We start from the raw sequence: 20,098 nt of genomic DNA, 5'->3' as shown, positions 1-20,098 counted from the left end.
CACACACAAACATACATATATATTACATATATACATACATTTATAGAAATTGTCACAACCAACTCTCCTTCTCGACTCACATCAGCAATCTTTCCCGCTCATGTAGATTCCTTCTCTACAATATCAGACGAATCCGCCCTTATCTGTCAACACAGGCCACCCAACTACTGGTTCAGTCCTTAGTAACCTCACGACTGGACTACTGCCACTCCCTTCTAGCTGGTCTACCACTATGTACCATCCGACCTCTACAACTAATACAAAATACAGCAGCACGACTGATCTTCAACCTTCCCAAGTTCTCCACACCACCCCTCTGCTACGCTCCCTCCACTGGCTCCCAGTAGCTGCACACATCAGGTTCTAAATACTGATGCTGGTCTACAAAGCCAAACATGGAGTAGCACCATCCTACCTCACAGCCCTTATTACACCTCGCACTGCACCTCGTATACTCCGAGCCTCCAGTACTGCTCGCCTGGTCCCTCCATCTCTGAAGGTAAAAGGAAGACATTCATCTAGACTCTTCTCCGTCTTGGCCCCTCGGTGGTGGAATGAACTTCCAGCTCAGTCACTGAGCACCTTCACACGGCAGCTCAAGACCTTCCTATTAAGAGAATATTTAGATGAACTTGTAACCTTATTCTTGTCTAACGTATGTACAGAATCTACAACAGAGTGAATAAAATAGATGTATTCATAGTTGGGGTCCTAGTGAACCGGAATTGATCTCTTCATCGATGGTAACTTGAAAGCACGTTGTGCGTCGCTCTGGATAAGGGCGTCTGCCAAATGCCATAAATGTAAATGTTAATGTAAATTCCGTGTCTGGGCTGAAATTCGAGGACGGTCCCGGACGCGCGCGCGTGTCACACAGCTCCGTTCGGGACGCAGCGGCGCGGCCGCGAGATCGCCGCCAACTGGGTGGAGTTTCGGGGGTGGGGGTCACGTGACGTGCCACTACCGGGACCGCCCTCCAACTTATTTCTGCGCTCAACTTTACTTGAGCCGTGCAACTTTATTCAGCGATGAAGCGCCTTGTCTTATTGTACAAAAAAATAATAAAAATAAACTAGCTGAAAAAATAATAATAGTCAAAATTAACAGTAGGCGCGTGATAATTAAATGCAATGTAATTTTAGTAGTTTTTTCTGCAGTCTCAGTTTCTTTTTAAAGATATTTTTCTATTTATCGTAGTTCCTGGTGACAACTCAGCTTCATCAGTCATGGAGGTTTTCTCACCATGAATCGATCCGACGGCGACGCGGAGGACTCCGAAATTGTCCGTTAGCTGACTGAGGCTAATGGAACTAGCTAAGCATTAACGGGGCTGCGTGTTAGAGTTTAACTCGGAGGACCTTCAAGACGCACGGTGCAGACCCGACACGCGCCTCACTTCACCCCCACTTCCCGCCAGTATGAGCGCCACTTCGCGCCGCATCGATGGAGAAGTTCGGGAGAAGAAGCACTTCGACGATCCCCAGCAGACGCCCTCGGCTCCCGGTACGCGCCTGTACAGGAGGCGCTGGGCGATCGTGCTCCTCTTCAGCTCCTACTCCCTGTGCAACTCGTACCAGTGGATCCAGTACGGAATCATCAACAACATCGTCACGAGGTTCTACGGCGTGGACTCCTTCACCGTAGACTGGATGTCCATGATCTACATGCTGACCTACATCCCTTTCATCTTCCCCGTCACCTGGCTGCTGGACAGGAAGGGACTGCGCGTCATCGCGCTGGTGGCGACCGCGCTGAACTGCGTGGGCACCTGGATCAAGGTGGCCAGCGTGAGGCAGGACCTGTTCGCTGTGACCTTCCTGGGACAGTTCGCCTGCTCCCTGGCTCAGGTGTTCATCCTGGGGATGCCCTCCCGCATCGCGTCGGTGTGGTTCGGCTCGGACGAGGTGTCCACGGCGTGCTCCATCGGGGTGTTTGGGAACCAGGTACAGCACAGAAACGTCCCCAGTGGAATAAATCACCTTCACACTAACCAACAAACAGCACAAATGGTCGTGGAAAGGGGTCCGTTAGCGTGCGTAATTACGCAGTTTTTTTCACAGCGCTGCCACTGTTTATTTAGATCAGGGCTCACCAACCCTGGTCCTGGAGGGCACTTTTCCTGCACTTTTTTTGTGATTAGCTTTATTTGGCACATCTGATTTAACCTCAGTACTCATTATCACTCCATTCTAGAGTTGAATGAGGTGTGGTGGAACATGGAAAAGAAGCAGGACTGGTGCCTTCTAGGACCGGGGTTGGTGACCCCTGATTTAGATGCATCCCTGATCTAACCAGCCTAATGGTCCTCACTTCACTGATCTATCCAGCCTAATGGTCCTCACTTCACTGATCTATCCAGCCTAATGGTCCTCACCTCACTGATTTAACCAGCCTAATGGTCCTCACTTCACTGATCTATCCAGCCTAATGGTCCTCACTTCACTGATCTATCCAGCCTAATGGTCCTCACCTCACTGATTTAACCTGCCTAATGGTCCTCACCTCACTGATTTAACCAGCCTAATGGTCCTCACCTCACTGATTTAACCAGCCTAATGGTCCTCACCTCACTGATCTATCCAGCCTAATGGTCCTCACTTCACTGATCTATCCAGCCTAATGGTCCTCACCTCACCTCACTGATTTAACCAGCCTAATGGTCCTCACCTCACTGGGGCTGTATGATGGATTAGGTCAGTTTTGGGCACATTGCATTACATTTAGACAATACTTTCATCCAGAGCGACTTACAAACAAATGGAGCACAAAGACAACAACATCAATTATTTCTTATCTAGCCCCAAATCATACAAAGTAAAGCATCACTTGTGATACACAGCAGCACAGCACACTGTGCACACAGTGAAATTTGTCCTCTGCATTTAACCCCTCACCCTTGGTGAACAGTGGGCAGCCATGGTCAGAGTTTGTGGGTATAGAGTGAGCCTGCAGGGTCAGTGATGATTTGTCCAAGATAAGAAAAAAAGTCCAACAAATGTAGTGGTGGAAATGTCCAAAGTATAGTATAGAGCATCTGTCCATGTTTGGAACTAATGGATAGTGCAGAGTAGGTTTTAGTCCAATGGCATGGTATACATTGCATGTCCTCTATAATGCTACTGGTCCATTTGAAAAGCTGTTACAGTGGTGGTGGCTGTGGTGACCCTCTGGTACATTTACCTGTTCATACCTGCACTCGCATAGGTGAGTTTGTTACCCACTGTGTGCTATTACCATTACTAATGTAGTCCAAAGTTGGAGTTAGTTTAGTCATTATTAATAATGGCTAGACCCCCATACTAAAAATAAGTGTGATGATGCTTATGAAGTATGCAGAAGTTTTCCAACACACTACCGACATAAATTTCTAGCTGACAGTCTTTCTGATTCGTTTAGTTTTTAATCATACATAATTGAGCATCATAATTTTCATTATGATTCGTGATGATGATTGACACCTATCATGCATGCCCTTTCATTTGGCAATAGTGGGCATGGGCTTCTGTCTACTCCCTTCTTCTTGCACCTTGTTCATGGTTCCATATTTTAATTCAAGAATTATATTTATATTATATTAGTAGTGAATTTTACATGAACGAATGTTCCAATTGTCACACAACAACAATATCCCCTACAATGGCCCAATGAAAGTGCAGTTGGCTGCTGCTGTAATTATTTTAATAGATTTTTATGGTTTTAAATAGATTTGGGCAGATAATTAATATTACCCACAGATAACGGTGTAGCTCCTGAAGGAGTAACTCTACTTATGATGGTTTTGACCCTAAAATAACCTTAAAAGGATTAGGATTAATGATGTACTGCCCTGCCAAAAAAGGTTATTAATATGTTTCGGGTGCCAACATGTTATTTGAGGCAGTAAATGTTAACATGTGACAGTGTTTCAGGAGCATCACATTATTGGCCTGTTTCACACTAATAAAACAACAAAGGAGACTGCTGAAATATACAGTTAATTGGGTTCAAAAACTGTCCATTATAAAAACCTGGAAGGATAGTGGGGAGCAATCTTAAATTTTGTATGAATCTAGAAACAACGGTAATGATGGTTGGCCGTGATCGAAGATCAGTTTTGGTGAAGTCAAATGGTAGACAAAGGATGTGAGTTCACAGACAACAACAAGAACATACAGGATTTGGAGGAAACCGCTGAGTGGCCATAAGAAAGTCACTTGTTACGTGAGGTTAATCTTAACCTGGAGCAATGGATAAAGGACACACCCTTAAAAAATAAAGAGTGAAAGTGAAGTGGGTAGCTGTAAATATGACTCTGAGCTGAAATAAGCATCACTGATAATCCATAGTAATACATTTTTGTGGGCCAATATGAGGATTGACTTCCACAGTTCTCATGAAAGCCTGATTTTCATGTTTGCTTATATTGTTTATATAAAAGATACCCAAATCAGTGAATTTGATTAAAACATGCCAGTTTCGACCCATTTGTCCTTAAGGCACTTGTCCTTATAGTGCTGTCATGTGACTAGCTGTCATACAACAGGTTCTGTTAATCTTACAATGACAGTAGACAGAGAACACTTATGTAATTCTGTTGCTCATTATTTCCTAAAAGACCTCCCGACTGATTTACTGTTAGAAGGTATGATGGCATAATGCTGACTTACGGCTTTACTCGGAAAGACTCCCTGTAGAAAAGTGCTGACAGCATCCCTGCTGGTGCACATGATGCACTCATGTGAGATCTTGTTGCACATTCACACACTTCTGCATTTTCATCAGGCCGGTTTCACCTTAAAGACTTCTTGCAATATTCCACAGAATGTGTAATAGATCTAGTTTTGATACCAGACAGACTGATGTAGTTATATATTTGGACAATGTCGAGATTAATAATTTGACACTCTAGCCAATCAGTCACATTTTCACACTGACCACCTACTAGTGGGTGTTTAGTGGGTGATGTACTGCTTATATTAAATCACCTTACTTTATGTGACTATTATTCAGAAATAAATACATTTGGAAGTGGAAAAGTTAATGACACATACACACAAAAACATACACATAAAGAATAACTAAATGTTACATTTTGAAACTGTCCCCAGACTGTCTGACTGGCTACTCTAACATAACCATATACTTTAAAAAATCATTTTCTCGTGATTATGTAGAACAGTATAACAACACAATCCTCAATCTCCCTCAATTACGCTACATCTGTTCCACAATACTGAATGTGGTTCTGCCTTTGCAGAAATGGTTTATAACCTCTGGTGTAGTGTTTACATTAAAATAGTTCCAGTTCCATTCTGGTTAAAACCATCTGCTTTGCTTATAGTTGACAATTCCGTGTGTTCTCTGATTTCCTTGTAGTTGGGCATAGCTATTGGTTTCTTGGTGCCACCCATTCTTGTGCCCAATGTGGGAGACATAGATGAACTGGCATACCACATCAGGATCATGTTCTTCATCACTGCGGGTGTGGCTACTCTGCTCTTCATCCTGGTTGTCATTGGTAAGTAAGACTCCTCTTACAAGAAATAGTCTTATTACCAAGCTTTGTATAAGTCACCATGCCTTCAATTCCGTAGAATGCATATTTATATACACTGACCATGTACTACTTTATGCCCTGCTGCCCCTTTTTCTTCTGAAGCAGCCCTGGTTTGTTGAGGAATCCACTAAAGCTCTGAAAGCATGCTGTGGCACCAAGGTGTCAGTAGCAGATTGTTTAAGTTCTGTAGGTTCCGAGGTGGTGCCTCCGTGGATTGGGCTTGTTTTCCAGGGCATCTGACATATGCTCGACTCTGCTGAGTTCTTGAGAATTTGGAGGCCATGTCAAACTATTGTTGAACCATTTTTGAAGCGTGACAGGGCACATCATCCTGCTCAAAGAGGGCTCTGTCACCAGGGAATACTTTTTCCTTGAAGGAAAGTACTGCATCCTGGTACTATGTCTTCTCCAGGTTACGACACACACAGATACACAGTCAGCCATCCACATGACCAGACTTTGAGACCTTCTTCCATTGTTCCATGCAGCAGTTCTGATAATTAAAAAAAGTCAGTGCCCTCGGGTCAGTATAGGTTCCCATATAGCTATGGAGCCCTAGACATCTTTCTGCCAAAACCAACATGAACTTTTTCCTTCTTTGGACCACTTTTGGTTGGTCCTGATTATTGCAGACTGGAACGTCACTCAAATCCTGACACTTCTGATGTTGTGCTTCCAAATGACATGAACACTGTTATTCACATCAATCAATGGTGGTAAATCATAAACTGGAACGGTATGTTAGTCCTAAAGAAGAACAAACTGGGAAAAGAATCACCAATTATGTAGTCAAATATGACATGACATGATTCACATTTGCCACTGAATACTTTTGAAGGTGTTGGCTTTGAAAACCTTTTTTTTTTTTAAATAGATGGCCTTGTTTCCATCTGTAAAATGCCACCAAGAAAAGACTGGCATTCAAACAATGCTGCTGGTGCTATATTGCCTGCTGTACACCAATATCCATATTGCTGGGCTGGTAGTGTCAGATTAAATTCATTCTCAATCGAAATACATTGACCAGTCCTCAGTTAGAGAATAAGGCAATATTTCTGAACTTTAAGCCAAAATGCCATTTGCTGCTTTGAGATTGTGCGATGGAGTAAAGATTCGAGATTGTGAGATTGAGAAAAATGTGCACAATGCCACACTGAAATTTGAGAACTGTTACAGTGCATGTATAATCTGCCATCCACAAGAATATATCTTTTATTTTCTCATTTCAGATATTCCTCACAGGGACTCAGAACTAAACAGTGTATAGCCAGTGTTTCACACAATGCAGTACAGTGTACTACTATGAACAAAGGTCCATAGACAAAGACGTCCCAACAAGTGGATCATTGTCTTCAATTTCTTGGTTTAAAAATAAGGCCACCAGAAGAAATCCAATTTCAATCTATTCATTTTCCCTAAGGCAAAATAAAATCCCAGACGTTGAAGAAGGAAGCACAGTGGTGCAATATTTACACAGTAGTTGGTATTGCAACATTCATGGTGAACGCTTATCTTTTAAGCCAGGCAGTAAAGATAAATCAATGTGTGTTTTTTCATGGTCGGTTTTAATGTAATAAAACAATTGAAGCCTTTATATTATAACCTTATGACCTCAACTGTAATCTGACCACATTGGGATGATTTCAGCCATTACAACAACCCCTCAAATTAAATGCTTTGATGACAAATATTAAAGTATGAAAGAAGATGAACATTTTTGGACTTTTTGGTCTCATGTTATGACCAAATGTCAGCCTGTTGGACTGCATCAGGAGGTGCCTGTTGGGCCATCTGTTACTGTGGTGGCTGGGCCATCTGTGGTACTAAGTCAAATCTCTCAACCCTCTGGGAGGCCTGAGCACACATCTCACATTGCTCACATAGGAAAGAATGGAATTGTTGAAGTTAAACCTCCCCTTGACCTGGACTAGAATTGCTGATGATATGTTTTCCTTTTTTTTATCTATTACAACCATTTATTTATTCAGCTTAAGTTTAAACTAATTCATTGTCCATTAATAAGAACACTTTCTATGACTTGTTTTATTAGAAAAAAAAATCTACTGAATTATGAATGTAAAATATGGCCTGATAATCTGTCTGATCGTTTCTCAAATTCAGTTTATTTATAGAGCACCTTTAAACAACCAGTTGACCAAGGTGCTGTACAAAGTAATGTACATAAAATGACAGCTAAGAATAAATACAAGTAATTATAAAAAAATCAGAACACAAAATAATAAAAAAACAAAAAATAAAACATAAACACAGGACATAAAGTACCAAAACCTTCAATAAACATTGCACCTTACCCATTTCTAACTAAAAAGAAAAGGTGAGTTTTTAACCTTTTTTTAAAAACCTCTAGAGTGGGAGCAGATCTAAAGTTGTTCCACAGCAACCCTAAAGGCCGTATCTCCATGAGTCTTCAACCTAGTCTTAGGGATGGTCAAGAGCAGCTGTTCAGATGACTGATCAGTTGTTTTGCAGGGCTGTAGATGTGGAGAAGGTCACAAAGGAAATGAGGCGCTGACCCGTTAAGAGCTTTAAAAGCAATTAGCAACTCTTAAACTCTATCCTAAACTTCACTGGTAACCAATGAAGCTTGCCAGTGAGCAGATGAGCCACTGCGCTCTACACTAGTAGCAGTTGATGGGTTAAGTTATACCAAAAGTATAATGAATTACAGTAATCCAGCCGTGAGGAGATAAATGCATGGATTACCTGCTCCAGCTCTCCAGGTGGAAAATAACCTTTGACCTTGGATATCGTCCTTAATTGATAAAAAACTTGTTTTTATGGCTGAGCTCACTTGTTTATCAAATGTAAAAGCACTATCAAAGGTCACAATCAAAGATTTCGTACGGGTGTCTTGAAATATTGTGACAAGGAACCCAAAAATGCAGAGGGATCGTTCTTGTTATGTCATAATAAAATAAATTCAGTCTTGTTGTCATTAAGATTTAAACATTTTTTTTGCTTTTCCAGGCTCTAATTTCATTTAAGCACTTGACAAGGGACTCGATAAAATAATTACTAATAGTTTTTAATGTAGATCATCTGCATTGCAATGAAAAGCAATGTTGTGTTATCTGAATATTGACCCCAATGGCAGTATGTAAAGTAAAAATAAAATGGGATGAGATAGAGCCAGATGTGAGGAAAGCAGTAGCTGAGAACTTCGACCAGTTAGGTATGATCGGGAACAAGCAAGGGCTGTATCTCTAATGTCTACACAGTGCTTTAGACGTGCCCATAAAATCCCATGCAGCAGTCAAATCTAATAAAATGAAAATAGCAGAGTTTCCAGAATCAGAAACTGGATAGACGATGGACAATGAGTGGAGCTGATATTCGAACTGAAAATAATGAAAGTAGGTCACATCTGATCACTAGGCACTCCAAATCTCTGTAGGACAGGGTGAAGGTCAAACATAACTCCAAACATACTACCCATAATCTCCACTCACAATCATAAATAAAGACATCTGTGCTGTCCAAGACCAGATAAGGTCAAGAGGAATGTCAGCATCCCCGCAGGCTGACCGCCGTGGCTCTGCTTTTTCAGATTAGAAACTCTCATCTCCAGTCCTGGGTCCTTTGTGTCCAACACAGTTGGTACAGAAGATGACCTGTACTAAGATGCAAGAACAAACCTGGAGAATGCCTTATCATCATCTTTAAAGGTCATGTTCCTCAAACCATGTTCCTCTGACACAGCATGTCAAATATAGTCAATCTGAATGCCATACTTGACAAACAGTGCTGCTCTTTGTCTTCTGACACTTTTCTATCATGACAAGCATTAAGGTTTTTAGCCTATGAATGATGTGTCCCACACCTTGACAAGGTCCCTTCGTAGCCAGACAATCAATCTCATCAGTGTTGCCACATGTTAATCGTATTTGTACAATGATTTTACCCTCTCTACAACGTATCAACCAATAATTCCACAAAATTGCATAATGTATGAGGATTTTACCCCTTCCTAGTTCATTAGCACAACAGGGTACAGATCATCTGTCTGTGTATCCATGCTTGGCTTGTTAACACACAGTTAGCTTTACAGCCAATCATTGCACAATGTAGCACATAGGTGTGAAACTCGCAAACGTACAATTACATCCGGCCCGCAAGATCATTTAATATAGATCTAATATAACGGCCCGGCGATATGAAGCACTGATATTACACAAACTACAGATCTCATAATGCAGTGCGTCAGTTGCTTTGCCGAATCTGATCTCATTTGGATTTGACGCCCTAGATGTAGCGTGTGGTGATGAAGTAAACACCGATGAGACGCAGAATGCAAGAACATTGCCATCAGACTTACAGTAATAAATGGGTGAAAGACCCCAGTTTTACTGGGTGATTTAAACAGTAAAGCTTCCTGCCAATGTTATAATGTGTAAATGATATTTTGGGCTGTTCAATATCAGGACTCATGCTGCACTCCACACAGGTAGCCAGCGATGTTCTGCCCAGAGGTGGTTTTTACAAATGTTCTGTAGGTAAAATATGCATTATACGCTATAATAGGCAGAGTCTGTGATGATTTTCTGAGCAACATCAAAATGTGTGTATGATCATTTTAAACTGCTCCATCGTTTAGGATCTGGCAACACTGCTTTTCGTTTCCCTCTTATCCAGTGTTCCAGGAAAGACCAGATCTCCCACCTACTCAGGCCCAGGCTGCAGCCCGCTGCATCCCACCAGGGGAATACTCCTACATGGCCTCTATTGTGCGGCTGGCCCGTAATAAACCCTTCATATTGCTCATCATCAGCTATGGTGTGTCCTCACTTTATTACTCTTATTTGTATATCACGAATCATTTAGAAAGTCAAATTGTATGCTTTTGATGTACAGAATCTATTATTTATTTTGCCGGGATAAATGTTCATATCCAGTTTCTATTGTGGCTAAATAAATCAGATTTGCAAATCTTCTGTTTTAAAGGGGGACATGGAAATTAGATGGACAGATTTGTGATTGTATTTAATGTTATGCTTTACATTTTCTTTGCTTTATTCTCTTCTTTTCCTCCTTTCCCGAAGGACTTAATGTTGGATGCTTCTATGCTGTTGGCACACTCCTCAACCAGATGATCATTGCACACTATCCAGTATGACCCAAAAAAAGACTGTCCTGCACAGATTTTTAAATTAATGATTATTATATTGAAGATAAAGGGCAGCAAAGATGATCCCTGCCTTTGTAACACGGGTATTCTTTAGGGTCAAGAAGTGAACGCGGGAAGGATTGGACTCACCATCATCATTGCTGGTATGGTGGGCTCCTTGATCTGTGGGATCTGGCTGGACAAGACAAAAACATACAAGTGAGACTTCCTTTTGATCAACTCTCTGAGGTGAAAGCATTCAACAGTCGGGCACAGCGTTAAATCCACTGACAATGGAAGGTGAAGCAACATCATCTGAAGGTCCATCAGACAGAAGGTCCATTTTAACACTGAAAGATTTGTTCTACGTGACCTTGACCAATGTCAAGGTCACGGTAGTACGGTAGGATGGTAGTAGCCTACCGGGTAACACCGGGAACCAGAAGACCCAGGTTCTAATCCCACTTGGTACCATTGTGTTTCTGAGCAAGACACTTATTTCTAAATTGCTCCAGGGGGGGACTGTCCCTGTAACTACTGATTGTAAGTCGCTCTGGATAAGCGCATCTGAAAAATGCTGTAAATGTAAATGTAAAATGTTCTATTGATCTCTGAGCTGATTAATCAGACATCAGATTTAGATAACATTATAAATCAGCGTGCTTCGTTGGTCTTGCTCAGCTCAGAATGTTTAGTCATGTGAGACTTGCTGTGTTCACTGCCCTGTGGCAAAAAAAACATTATGATTATGAACGTACTTATGATTATGAACATTTCTCTTCAATCTACAGGCAGACCACTCTAGCCGTGTACCTCATGTCCTTGCTGGGGATGGTTGTGTATGCGTGCACGCTGAATCTGGGTTACCTGTGGGTGGTGTTCATCACTGCCGGAACTCTGGGGTGAGAAATCTAAAGCAAAGTCTGGATCGAGAATTTGAGCTATGACTGTACCCTATAAACCACTTAAGATTGTTTCCTTGAGTAAGAGACAACAAGTGTTGCCCTAGGAGTAGAATGAATTCGATTCTACAATTTTACAAGTATTTACATGTATTAAACAGTAAAAACTGCATTTTTGAGGTTAAAAAAAAAAAAGAATTAAATGTAAGGTCCAACTTAGTTTGCGTGGAATGTGAGACCCCAGGATTTTATGGAACTCTGCAGATCTGGACCAGGCCAAATTACCAGCTGTGGCCTCAAGCCACTTTCTTTGTTTTCTTGTTTGAAATATAATATCTAATCATTAATATATTTGTCGAACATTATATAATTTATAGAATATTTTTAAATACAAAGCTGTAAAAACTTTTCATAGGGAAGCAGTGCACAGCAACAGGTCCATATTCTGCTAAAATCGCAAAGCCAATACTAGATGTGGGATGAGCCCATTTATAGCAGTGAACTGCTGCTATAGGGTAACATTTAATACAAGTTCATTGTGCTCATTTTGTACATTTCCTATTCCTCATATAAAGCTTTTGTTTTAAGGTTCTTCATGACTGGATATCTGCCCTTGGGTTTTGAGTTTGCTGTTGAACTGACATACCCAGAGTCTGAAGGCACATCATCTGGAATGCTCAACTGCTCGGCTCAGGTATGTGAAAATCTCTGTGTTTGTGTGTGCGTGTATGCGCATGTTGTGACACTTAAGTGATGGCCTGATGGTGTGAATAGTCATCACTACACAATATTATACCAGAAAAGTATTGCATTAGCACATGTTTATTCCCTTTGTGTGTATTGGAACAAAACAAAAACAGGAGGAAAAAAAGCTAATTTGACATAAAACTTTAAAAACGTTTTTTAAAGTAGGCTGGACAAAATTATTGGAACCGTTTCAAAATTGTGGATAAAAAATCTGTCTGTATTGTCCAGCTATATGAATGCATGTGTTTGTCTCCCTGCAGGTTTTTGGCATCATATTCACTATTTGTCAGGGAAAGATAATGGAAACCTATGGGACGTTAGCAGGGAACATCTTCCTCTGTGTCTTCCTTCTCATAGGCAGTATCATTACAGGTACATTGCACCACTGGACTGGACTGGGTAACCACACACATAAATGATAAACCAGTTACATCACCTTGTGGTAAAAATTAAAACTGTAGTGAATAGGGTACCTTGGACACACCACAAAACAACATTTGCATGTCTTGAATATACATAGATATTTTTGCTTGTTCAGCTTAGCATTTTAATGGAGAACAAAGTTAAATCTTACTGTTCGTTTGATTGGGTGACATGGTCTGACAATGAAATGGATACATTTCTGGACCCTGAAACACAAATCCTGACATTTGTGCAAACTATATTCCTTTAATTGACTTTAAAAAAACGATTGACACTAATTCGGTATACTCATCATATTGATGCCAGTAGGAATGTTTATACGATCACAAGTCTCTTAACGTATTCATTGACTAAGCAGTAGCGTATGCATAGTTGAACCTACATCCACAGTTCTGCTTTACATAAGTAAGCATACAGTACAACATACAGTAGTGTTAAATGTATATAATACTCCATAAAATCATATTTTTATAACAAAGACCTCACCGTTGACCACACACACACACAGACAAACAAACACACACTTCAAATACATCACGGTAATTATCAACTGTACTGGTGTACCATTGCTCTTCACCCATTTTACCCATTACTTTACCCATTGCACATGTGTAGATCTCAATTTTACATTTGTTGATATATACATATACATATTTATTTTTTTGCGGCTATTTACCTCTGTTTTTGCTGCTATTACTTCTGTTTCTATCCACTTTCTGCCGTAACAAATGCAATTTCCCACTTGTGCGACTAATAAAGGTTGATCTTATCATATCTTATCTTATCTTATTTTATGCTGTCCCTGGCCTCCAGACCTCACCTACCTGCACACCTGCTTTCAGCTGTCAGCTTCTTTCGTCCTGGTGATTCATGCCGTCTCTGCACTAATTTAGTCTTCCAGAGAAGCACGCCAAAGGCACAGCACTCTGAGGCCTTTTTTTGGCGTAGGGTGGTGAAGAGGATGGTGTGATTAGCGATGTTCCCCTTCCTCTTTCAGGCTTAATCAGATCAGACCTCAGAAGACAACGGGCAAACCAGCTGGCCAGGGCAACAGTAAGTACAAAGAAATGTTTGGGGGTGATCCAGTCAGTCTGGTGTGTGTGTTCTTATTACTGTGTGTGTTTTGTTGTTCATAGCTGTATCGATGTTTACGATAATTTTATAGCTACAAAATATTGTATAGTTGTATTGTATGAGATATGAGATGTAGAGCCTAGTGCCTAAAGAAGCGGAGTCGTAAACAAAGGGTCACTGGTTCACATCCCGAACTCCCAAGGTGCCACTCCCTGGGTACTCAACTCTCACTGGGTTAAAAGCAGAGGACAAATTTCACTGTGTGCTATACTGTGGTGTGTCACTTTACAACTAATCACTTTCATTTACATTTACAGCATTTATCACTGTCTTTCACTTTCACTGTCAAAAGAGCCACATAAGCTTTCATTTCAAGAATTATACTGTGAGCTACGATCTTTCATCACCCATAGAGCTATTCTAAGGAGACCTTTGGTTGTAGATGTGCTGTATCCTGCAATTCTTGCAAGTTCAGTGATATTTGGCAATTACCTTAATATAAGCCAAAATAATGTAACAACATCAATTGTTTATCAGGTTTTTATTTCTCATGATAGAACACATTTCAATTGCTCACTCCCTGATTCCTATGTTTTTCTCAAATCAGTTCTCCCTTTCCTGTCTCATAAATCACCACTGCAAAGAGTAACAATCTTCTATATGTAGGAAAAAAGTGAAGAAACAGTAAATCTTGTTTAAAAAAAAGAACATTTATTGAAATAAAACTTTACTTTTAGATAGTAGAAAGGAAAGTACACCACCCCAAGTACACATCCTGTAATTGGAAGGTTGCCAGTTCAAATCTCGAGCTGCCAAGGTGCCACTGAGGTGCCACTGAGCAAAGTACCATCCCCACACACTGCTCCCTGGGTGCTTTTCATGGCTGCCCACTGCTCACTAAGGTGATGGGTTAAATGCAGAGGACACATTTTGTTGTGTGCACCGTGTGCTGTGCTGCAGTGTTTAACAAATACAATTGCTTTAATTTAACAAACTTATGTTATTAATAATGGAATATGATAATGGAAATGATAATCTGTGCACATACCATACATAAAGACCACCAACAGAGGACAGAATGTTGGACAATGTTTGATTCAGTCACAGAACAAGTGACAGAACATGTACATGCTGAATTTACAAAGACTCCATTTGTTTTGCCACCTGCTTAGAGAAAGGCTTCTTCTGCAGTTTGCTATATTTTATTTAATTTTTTATTTTTTGCAAGCGGGTCAAACTCAGACTGAGACCAGAGAAATTTGGAGGTCAAGTCAACATTTTGAACTCTTATTTATTTTTCTCAAACCACATGAATACTGTGACATACCCCATGGTGTGGGTCAGGGAGAAACAAGTCTGGGGGAATAGCAGTACTGACAATGCTGCCAATAAACCAGAGGACATGCAATTAAATACAAAAAGGGTCAATATCTCAATTTATAATTTTTACCAATATTCCCAATAGTGAAAACCACAGTTGCGAGGAGCAAGGACAAGGGCAAATTCATGCATGAAACATTTCTCACCCCTATAGGGCAATGTGCATAACAGAGACAGTCCTATGGGTGGCATGTCGGCACACACGTACACTTTTTTCCTCCACTCACAGGTCCACGGGATGTTAACAGTACTAATAACAGACATAATAGTACTAATAACAGACAGAAATACACACACGGCTGCATCTGGAAAGTATTCACAGTGCTTCACTTTTTCCACATTCTGTTATGTTACAGCCTTGTTCCAAAATGATTTTTTCTCAAGATTCTACACACAACACCCCATAATGACTGCTTGTCATGTTTACTTGAGGTAAACTTTAAAAATAAAAAATCACATTTACATAAATATTCACAGCCTTTGCCATGAAACTCAAAATTGAGCTGAGTGCTTTCTATTTCCCCTGGTCATCCTTGATATGTTTCTGTAGCTTATTTTGATTCCACCTGTGAAAAAGGTTGATTGAATATCATTTGGAAAGGCACACCTCTGTCTATATAAAAGTGCCACAGTTGACAGTTTATGTCAGAGCATAAACCAAGCATGAAGTCAAAGGAATTGTCCGTGTAGACCTCTGAGACAGGATTGTCTCGAGGCACAAATCAGGGGAAGGTTACAGAAAAAAATCTGCTGCTTTGAAGGTCCCAATGAACCCAGTGGCCTTTATCATGCTTATGTGGAAGACATACCAGGACTTAACTGAGCAATCAGGGGAGAAGGGCTATTAGAGCTTCAGAGGTCCTCTGTGGACCAAGGAGAACCTCCTAGAAGGACAACCATCTACCAATCAGGCCTGTATGGTAGAGTGGCCAGATGGAAGCCATCTGAAGGTCTCTCAGACCATGAGAAACAAAATTCTCTGGTGTGAATGCCAGGTGTTATGTTTGGAGGAAACCAGGCGCAACTCATCACCAGGTCAATACCATCTCTACAGTAAAGCATGGTGGTGGCAGCATCATGCTGTGGGGATCCAGCCAGATCCCGGGCTTAAATCCAATTGAACCTCTCTGGAGAGATCTTAAAATGGCTGTGCACAGACACTTCCCATCCAACCTGATGGAGCTTGAGAGGTGCTGCAAAGAGGAATGGGCCAAACCGGCCAAGTGAAAGGTGTGCCAGGCTTGTGGAGTAAAATGTAGAAAAAGTAACACAATACTTTCCGGATGCACTGTGTGTGTGCGCCACACAACAATGTTGTGTTAATACAGTACTTTAGTTAACCTTAGTTAATACAGTATTAACAGCCCCTGATGTAGATCACAGTCATCTTCCAGTTCAGCATGTTCATGAACAAGCTTCAACTTGGGCACGGCGATGTCATTCAAGAGCCCAGAGGCTGAGGGAAGAACTCAAAATCAAATACACATCACATCACAAGTGTCAATCACACTGCATCACAGTGCCTCCTGTGATAGATCCTGAAGCAATCTCACATTTGCACCCCTCACATTTTTGTCTTACCTTGGGACTACACTCAGAATATGATACTATAATATGAATGAGAGAGTGTGAATGCACCTGCTCCTCATTCACTCCTGAGACCTTGTAATTTTCACAAAGGGATGGACACACTTTTGTTGCCAGTGGTTTAGACATTAATAGCTGTGTGTTTAGTAATTTTATACAAACTGTACACTGACTAATTTACATTGGTTCAAAGTGTCATACCCTCAGTGTAGTCCCGAGGAAAGATTTCATTAAAAAGTGAGGGGTCGTCCCTTTTGTCAGATACTGTGCATTCCACTCCTCCAGGATCTGATTCTGATGATCCAATGACCATTTTGGTGTCTAATACACACTCCCCTTGACAGGACCCATTAAAACTGGATCATCAGTGTGATTCATTTTACATGTTTAATGTATATTAATATACAGTAGTTTGGACACCTTCCCATTTAATGAGTTTTCTTTATTTTAATGACCATTTACGTTTGGTAGATTCTCACTGAAGGCATCAAAACTATGAATGAACACATGTGGAGTTCTGTACTTAACAAAAAAAGGTGAAATAAGTGAAAACATGTTTTATATTCTAGTTTCTTTGCTCTGATTACTGCTTTGCACACTCTTGGCATTCTCTCCATGAGCTTCAAGAGGTCGTCACCTGAAATGCTTCTCCAACAGTCTTGAAGAGAGTGTCCCAGAGGTGTTTAGCACTTGTTGGTCCAGCTCACCCCAAACCATCTGGATTGGGTTCAGGTCCGGTGACTGTGGAGTCCAGGTCTCCACTTTTTGTTAAGTACAGAACTCCACTTGTGTTCATTCATAGTTTTGATGCCTTCAGTGAGAATCTACCAACGTAAATGGTCATGAAGATAAAGAAAACACATTGAATGACAAGGTGTGTCCAAACCTTTGGCCTGTAGTGTATATCTGTATATTCTACCAGTTCCACAGCAGTGGCGTCTTTAGGAAAACGACTATGATGTCTGATTGTGCCCATTCTTCTTTCTTCACCTTCCTCATCCTCTCCCTGCCTTCATGTCCACACTGCATTTTGACACCCAGCTGTTGCACCTCTCGTTCCCACAGGCGGCAGATTCGAAGCAGGACAGTCAAGACTACGGTGCCACATCCCTGATCAACTCGTCACAATCTTGATCACCCACCACCCCCCTTACCCACTATCCCTTACACCCCACCCCACCCTTGGTTAAAATCAACCGTGACACCAATGCAGTTAGCCCACCTGCTCTTCACTTGTGCTTCTCCACATTCCCTCCTGTCACACGGACACCTGTCACTGGTCACTCTGGCATGCAATCTGCACAAGGACAACTAGCATGCAACAATGGCAGAGGACAACTTTACTGTCTTTACAGTATTTGATTGTAAAGACAGTAAAGTTGTCCTCTGCCATTGTTGCCGCCTCTGGCATTTTCACTCTGCACTATATGATTCCATGGGAGAAAAACACTAAATGTGCCTTTTAAATTGGAGCCTAGAAAAATGTCATTATTCAGGTGTTATGTATGGCCTGGTACAAGTGTACTGTACACCCCACTGAACTTAATACAACCCCACGCACACACTCATTTTAATGCATCCTGTCATTGCATTTGATATTTTTGTGATGAAGCAGGTCCTGTGTCACTTTCATGACATAATTCTTACAAACAGGATGTCCTGGACACCATTGTTTGGACAGGTGACTTTGTAACAAGAACCAAGCTGTAGACATTCTGAACATAAAGAGATGCATTTCCTAGTCGTCTCCACAGAACAAAGGTGTAAAAGAGGAAACTTTTGTTTGAACTGCTTTTGTGTATAATTGCCTGTGTTTGTGTGGAAAATTCACTGTGGAACCGTGAAGACCTTTTATGCCATCATATTTTACAACTGGAGAATGACTGTAGTGACATGAAGCGCTGGAATAATGAATTTACCACTAAGTACATTGACGATATTTAGTTTGTTATTAAATATTATATTTGATGCCAATCTGCAATCTTGAATACAATCAACAGTATTTTTATATGGAATCTGATTAACACAGTATTATGAGGGGCAAAGTGTTATTTCGATTCTGTGTGTGGTTTAGCACTGTAAACATGCTCTCTTGTAATGGACTTCTGTGTTGTGCCACTTTTCAATGGTGAAACTGCAGCAGAACAAGTGGGCTGTGTGTATGCAAGTGTGTGTGTGTGTGTGTGTGTGTGTGTGTCCGCCCTGTGCCAAATCACCCCGGATTGGCTATCCATGTCCCTGCTTAGGAAAGTGAGTGAGTGAATGCAATTGAACCAAGTTTTTCATATTGTGTAATTAATTCAATTTCTTTTATTAAACAAGTTACTGTCTGTAAACTGAAACACCATTGAAATTATGGCTTGTCAGACAGACTGCTGATTCCAACATGAATTCCAGTCCTGATGTCATTTTTTGGGCGTCATTGTTATTTACAGTGTCACACAATATCACGTTTTTCATACTGTACATTATGATGCATATATTAAGGCAATATTGGGGGATGTTTCTGGTGGGGAAACAATAAGCAGTAAAACTAAAGCTGCATGCATAGTCAAATAACATTTTCAAATTCATGATTTGAATGATATAATTTAGCAAAATAAACCCACAGCACCATCCAGTGGAGAAACATTGTAACAAATTGAAATCATTGTAACACTACTTCCAGAATACTGCTGCAGCCTGTACAAGAATCATTGCATATAACTAATATGCATACAATTCAGTATCTCACAAATGTTAGTGCAACCCTCACATTTTTGTCAGTCTAACAAAATAACACACAGCTAGGGGTCGGCAACATATCAATAATCCTTAATGCTCGTTCAAGTATACAGGGAGTGCAGAATTATTAGGCAAGTTGTATTTTTGTGGAATAATTTTATTATTGAACAACAACCATGTTCTCAATGAACCCAAAAAACTCATTAATATCAAAGCTGAATGTTTTTAGAAGGGGGGATATCTGTGTGTGCAGGTGACTATTACTGTGCATAATTATTAGGCAACTTAACAAAAAACAAATATATACCCATTTCAATTATTTATTTTTACCAGTGAAACCAATATAACATCTCCACATTCACAAATATACATTTCTGACATTCAAAAACAAAACAAAAACAAATCAGCGACCAATATAGCCACCTTTCTTTGCAAGGACACTCAAAAGCCTGCCATCCATGGATTCTGTCAGTGTTTTGATCTGTTCATCATCAACATTGCGTGCAGCAGCAACCACAGCCTCCCAGACACTGTTCAGAGAGGTGTACTGTTTTCCCTCCTTGTAAATCTCACATTTGATGATGGACCACAGGTTCTCAA

At 40.7% G+C, this 20,098-nt stretch overlaps 1 protein-coding gene across 1 annotated transcript; it reads left to right on the top strand.

Moving 5' to 3' along the window:
- Positions 1-980: 980 nt before the first annotated feature.
- LOC114763431 (feline leukemia virus subgroup C receptor-related protein 2-like) lies at positions 981-19,182 on the top strand. Its single transcript, XM_028953130.1, has 10 exons — positions 981-1,943; positions 5,356-5,497; positions 10,190-10,330; positions 10,597-10,664; positions 10,777-10,880; positions 11,453-11,563; positions 12,152-12,257; positions 12,571-12,682; positions 13,731-13,786; positions 17,840-19,182. The coding sequence occupies exons 1-10, from the start codon at positions 1,419-1,421 to the stop codon at positions 17,906-17,908; spliced, it is 1,434 nt and encodes a 477-aa protein (XP_028808963.1). The 5' UTR covers positions 981-1,418; the 3' UTR covers positions 17,909-19,182.
- The last annotated feature ends 916 nt before the right edge of the window (positions 19,183-20,098 follow it).

This window comes from Denticeps clupeoides, chromosome 14 (assembly GCF_900700375.1).
Source record: "Denticeps clupeoides chromosome 14, fDenClu1.1, whole genome shotgun sequence".
Taxonomy (NCBI): domain Eukaryota; kingdom Metazoa; phylum Chordata; class Actinopteri; order Clupeiformes; family Denticipitidae; genus Denticeps; species Denticeps clupeoides.
The sequence above is the reverse complement of the archived record's forward strand: the minus strand, read 5'-3'. Positions and strand labels throughout refer to the sequence as shown.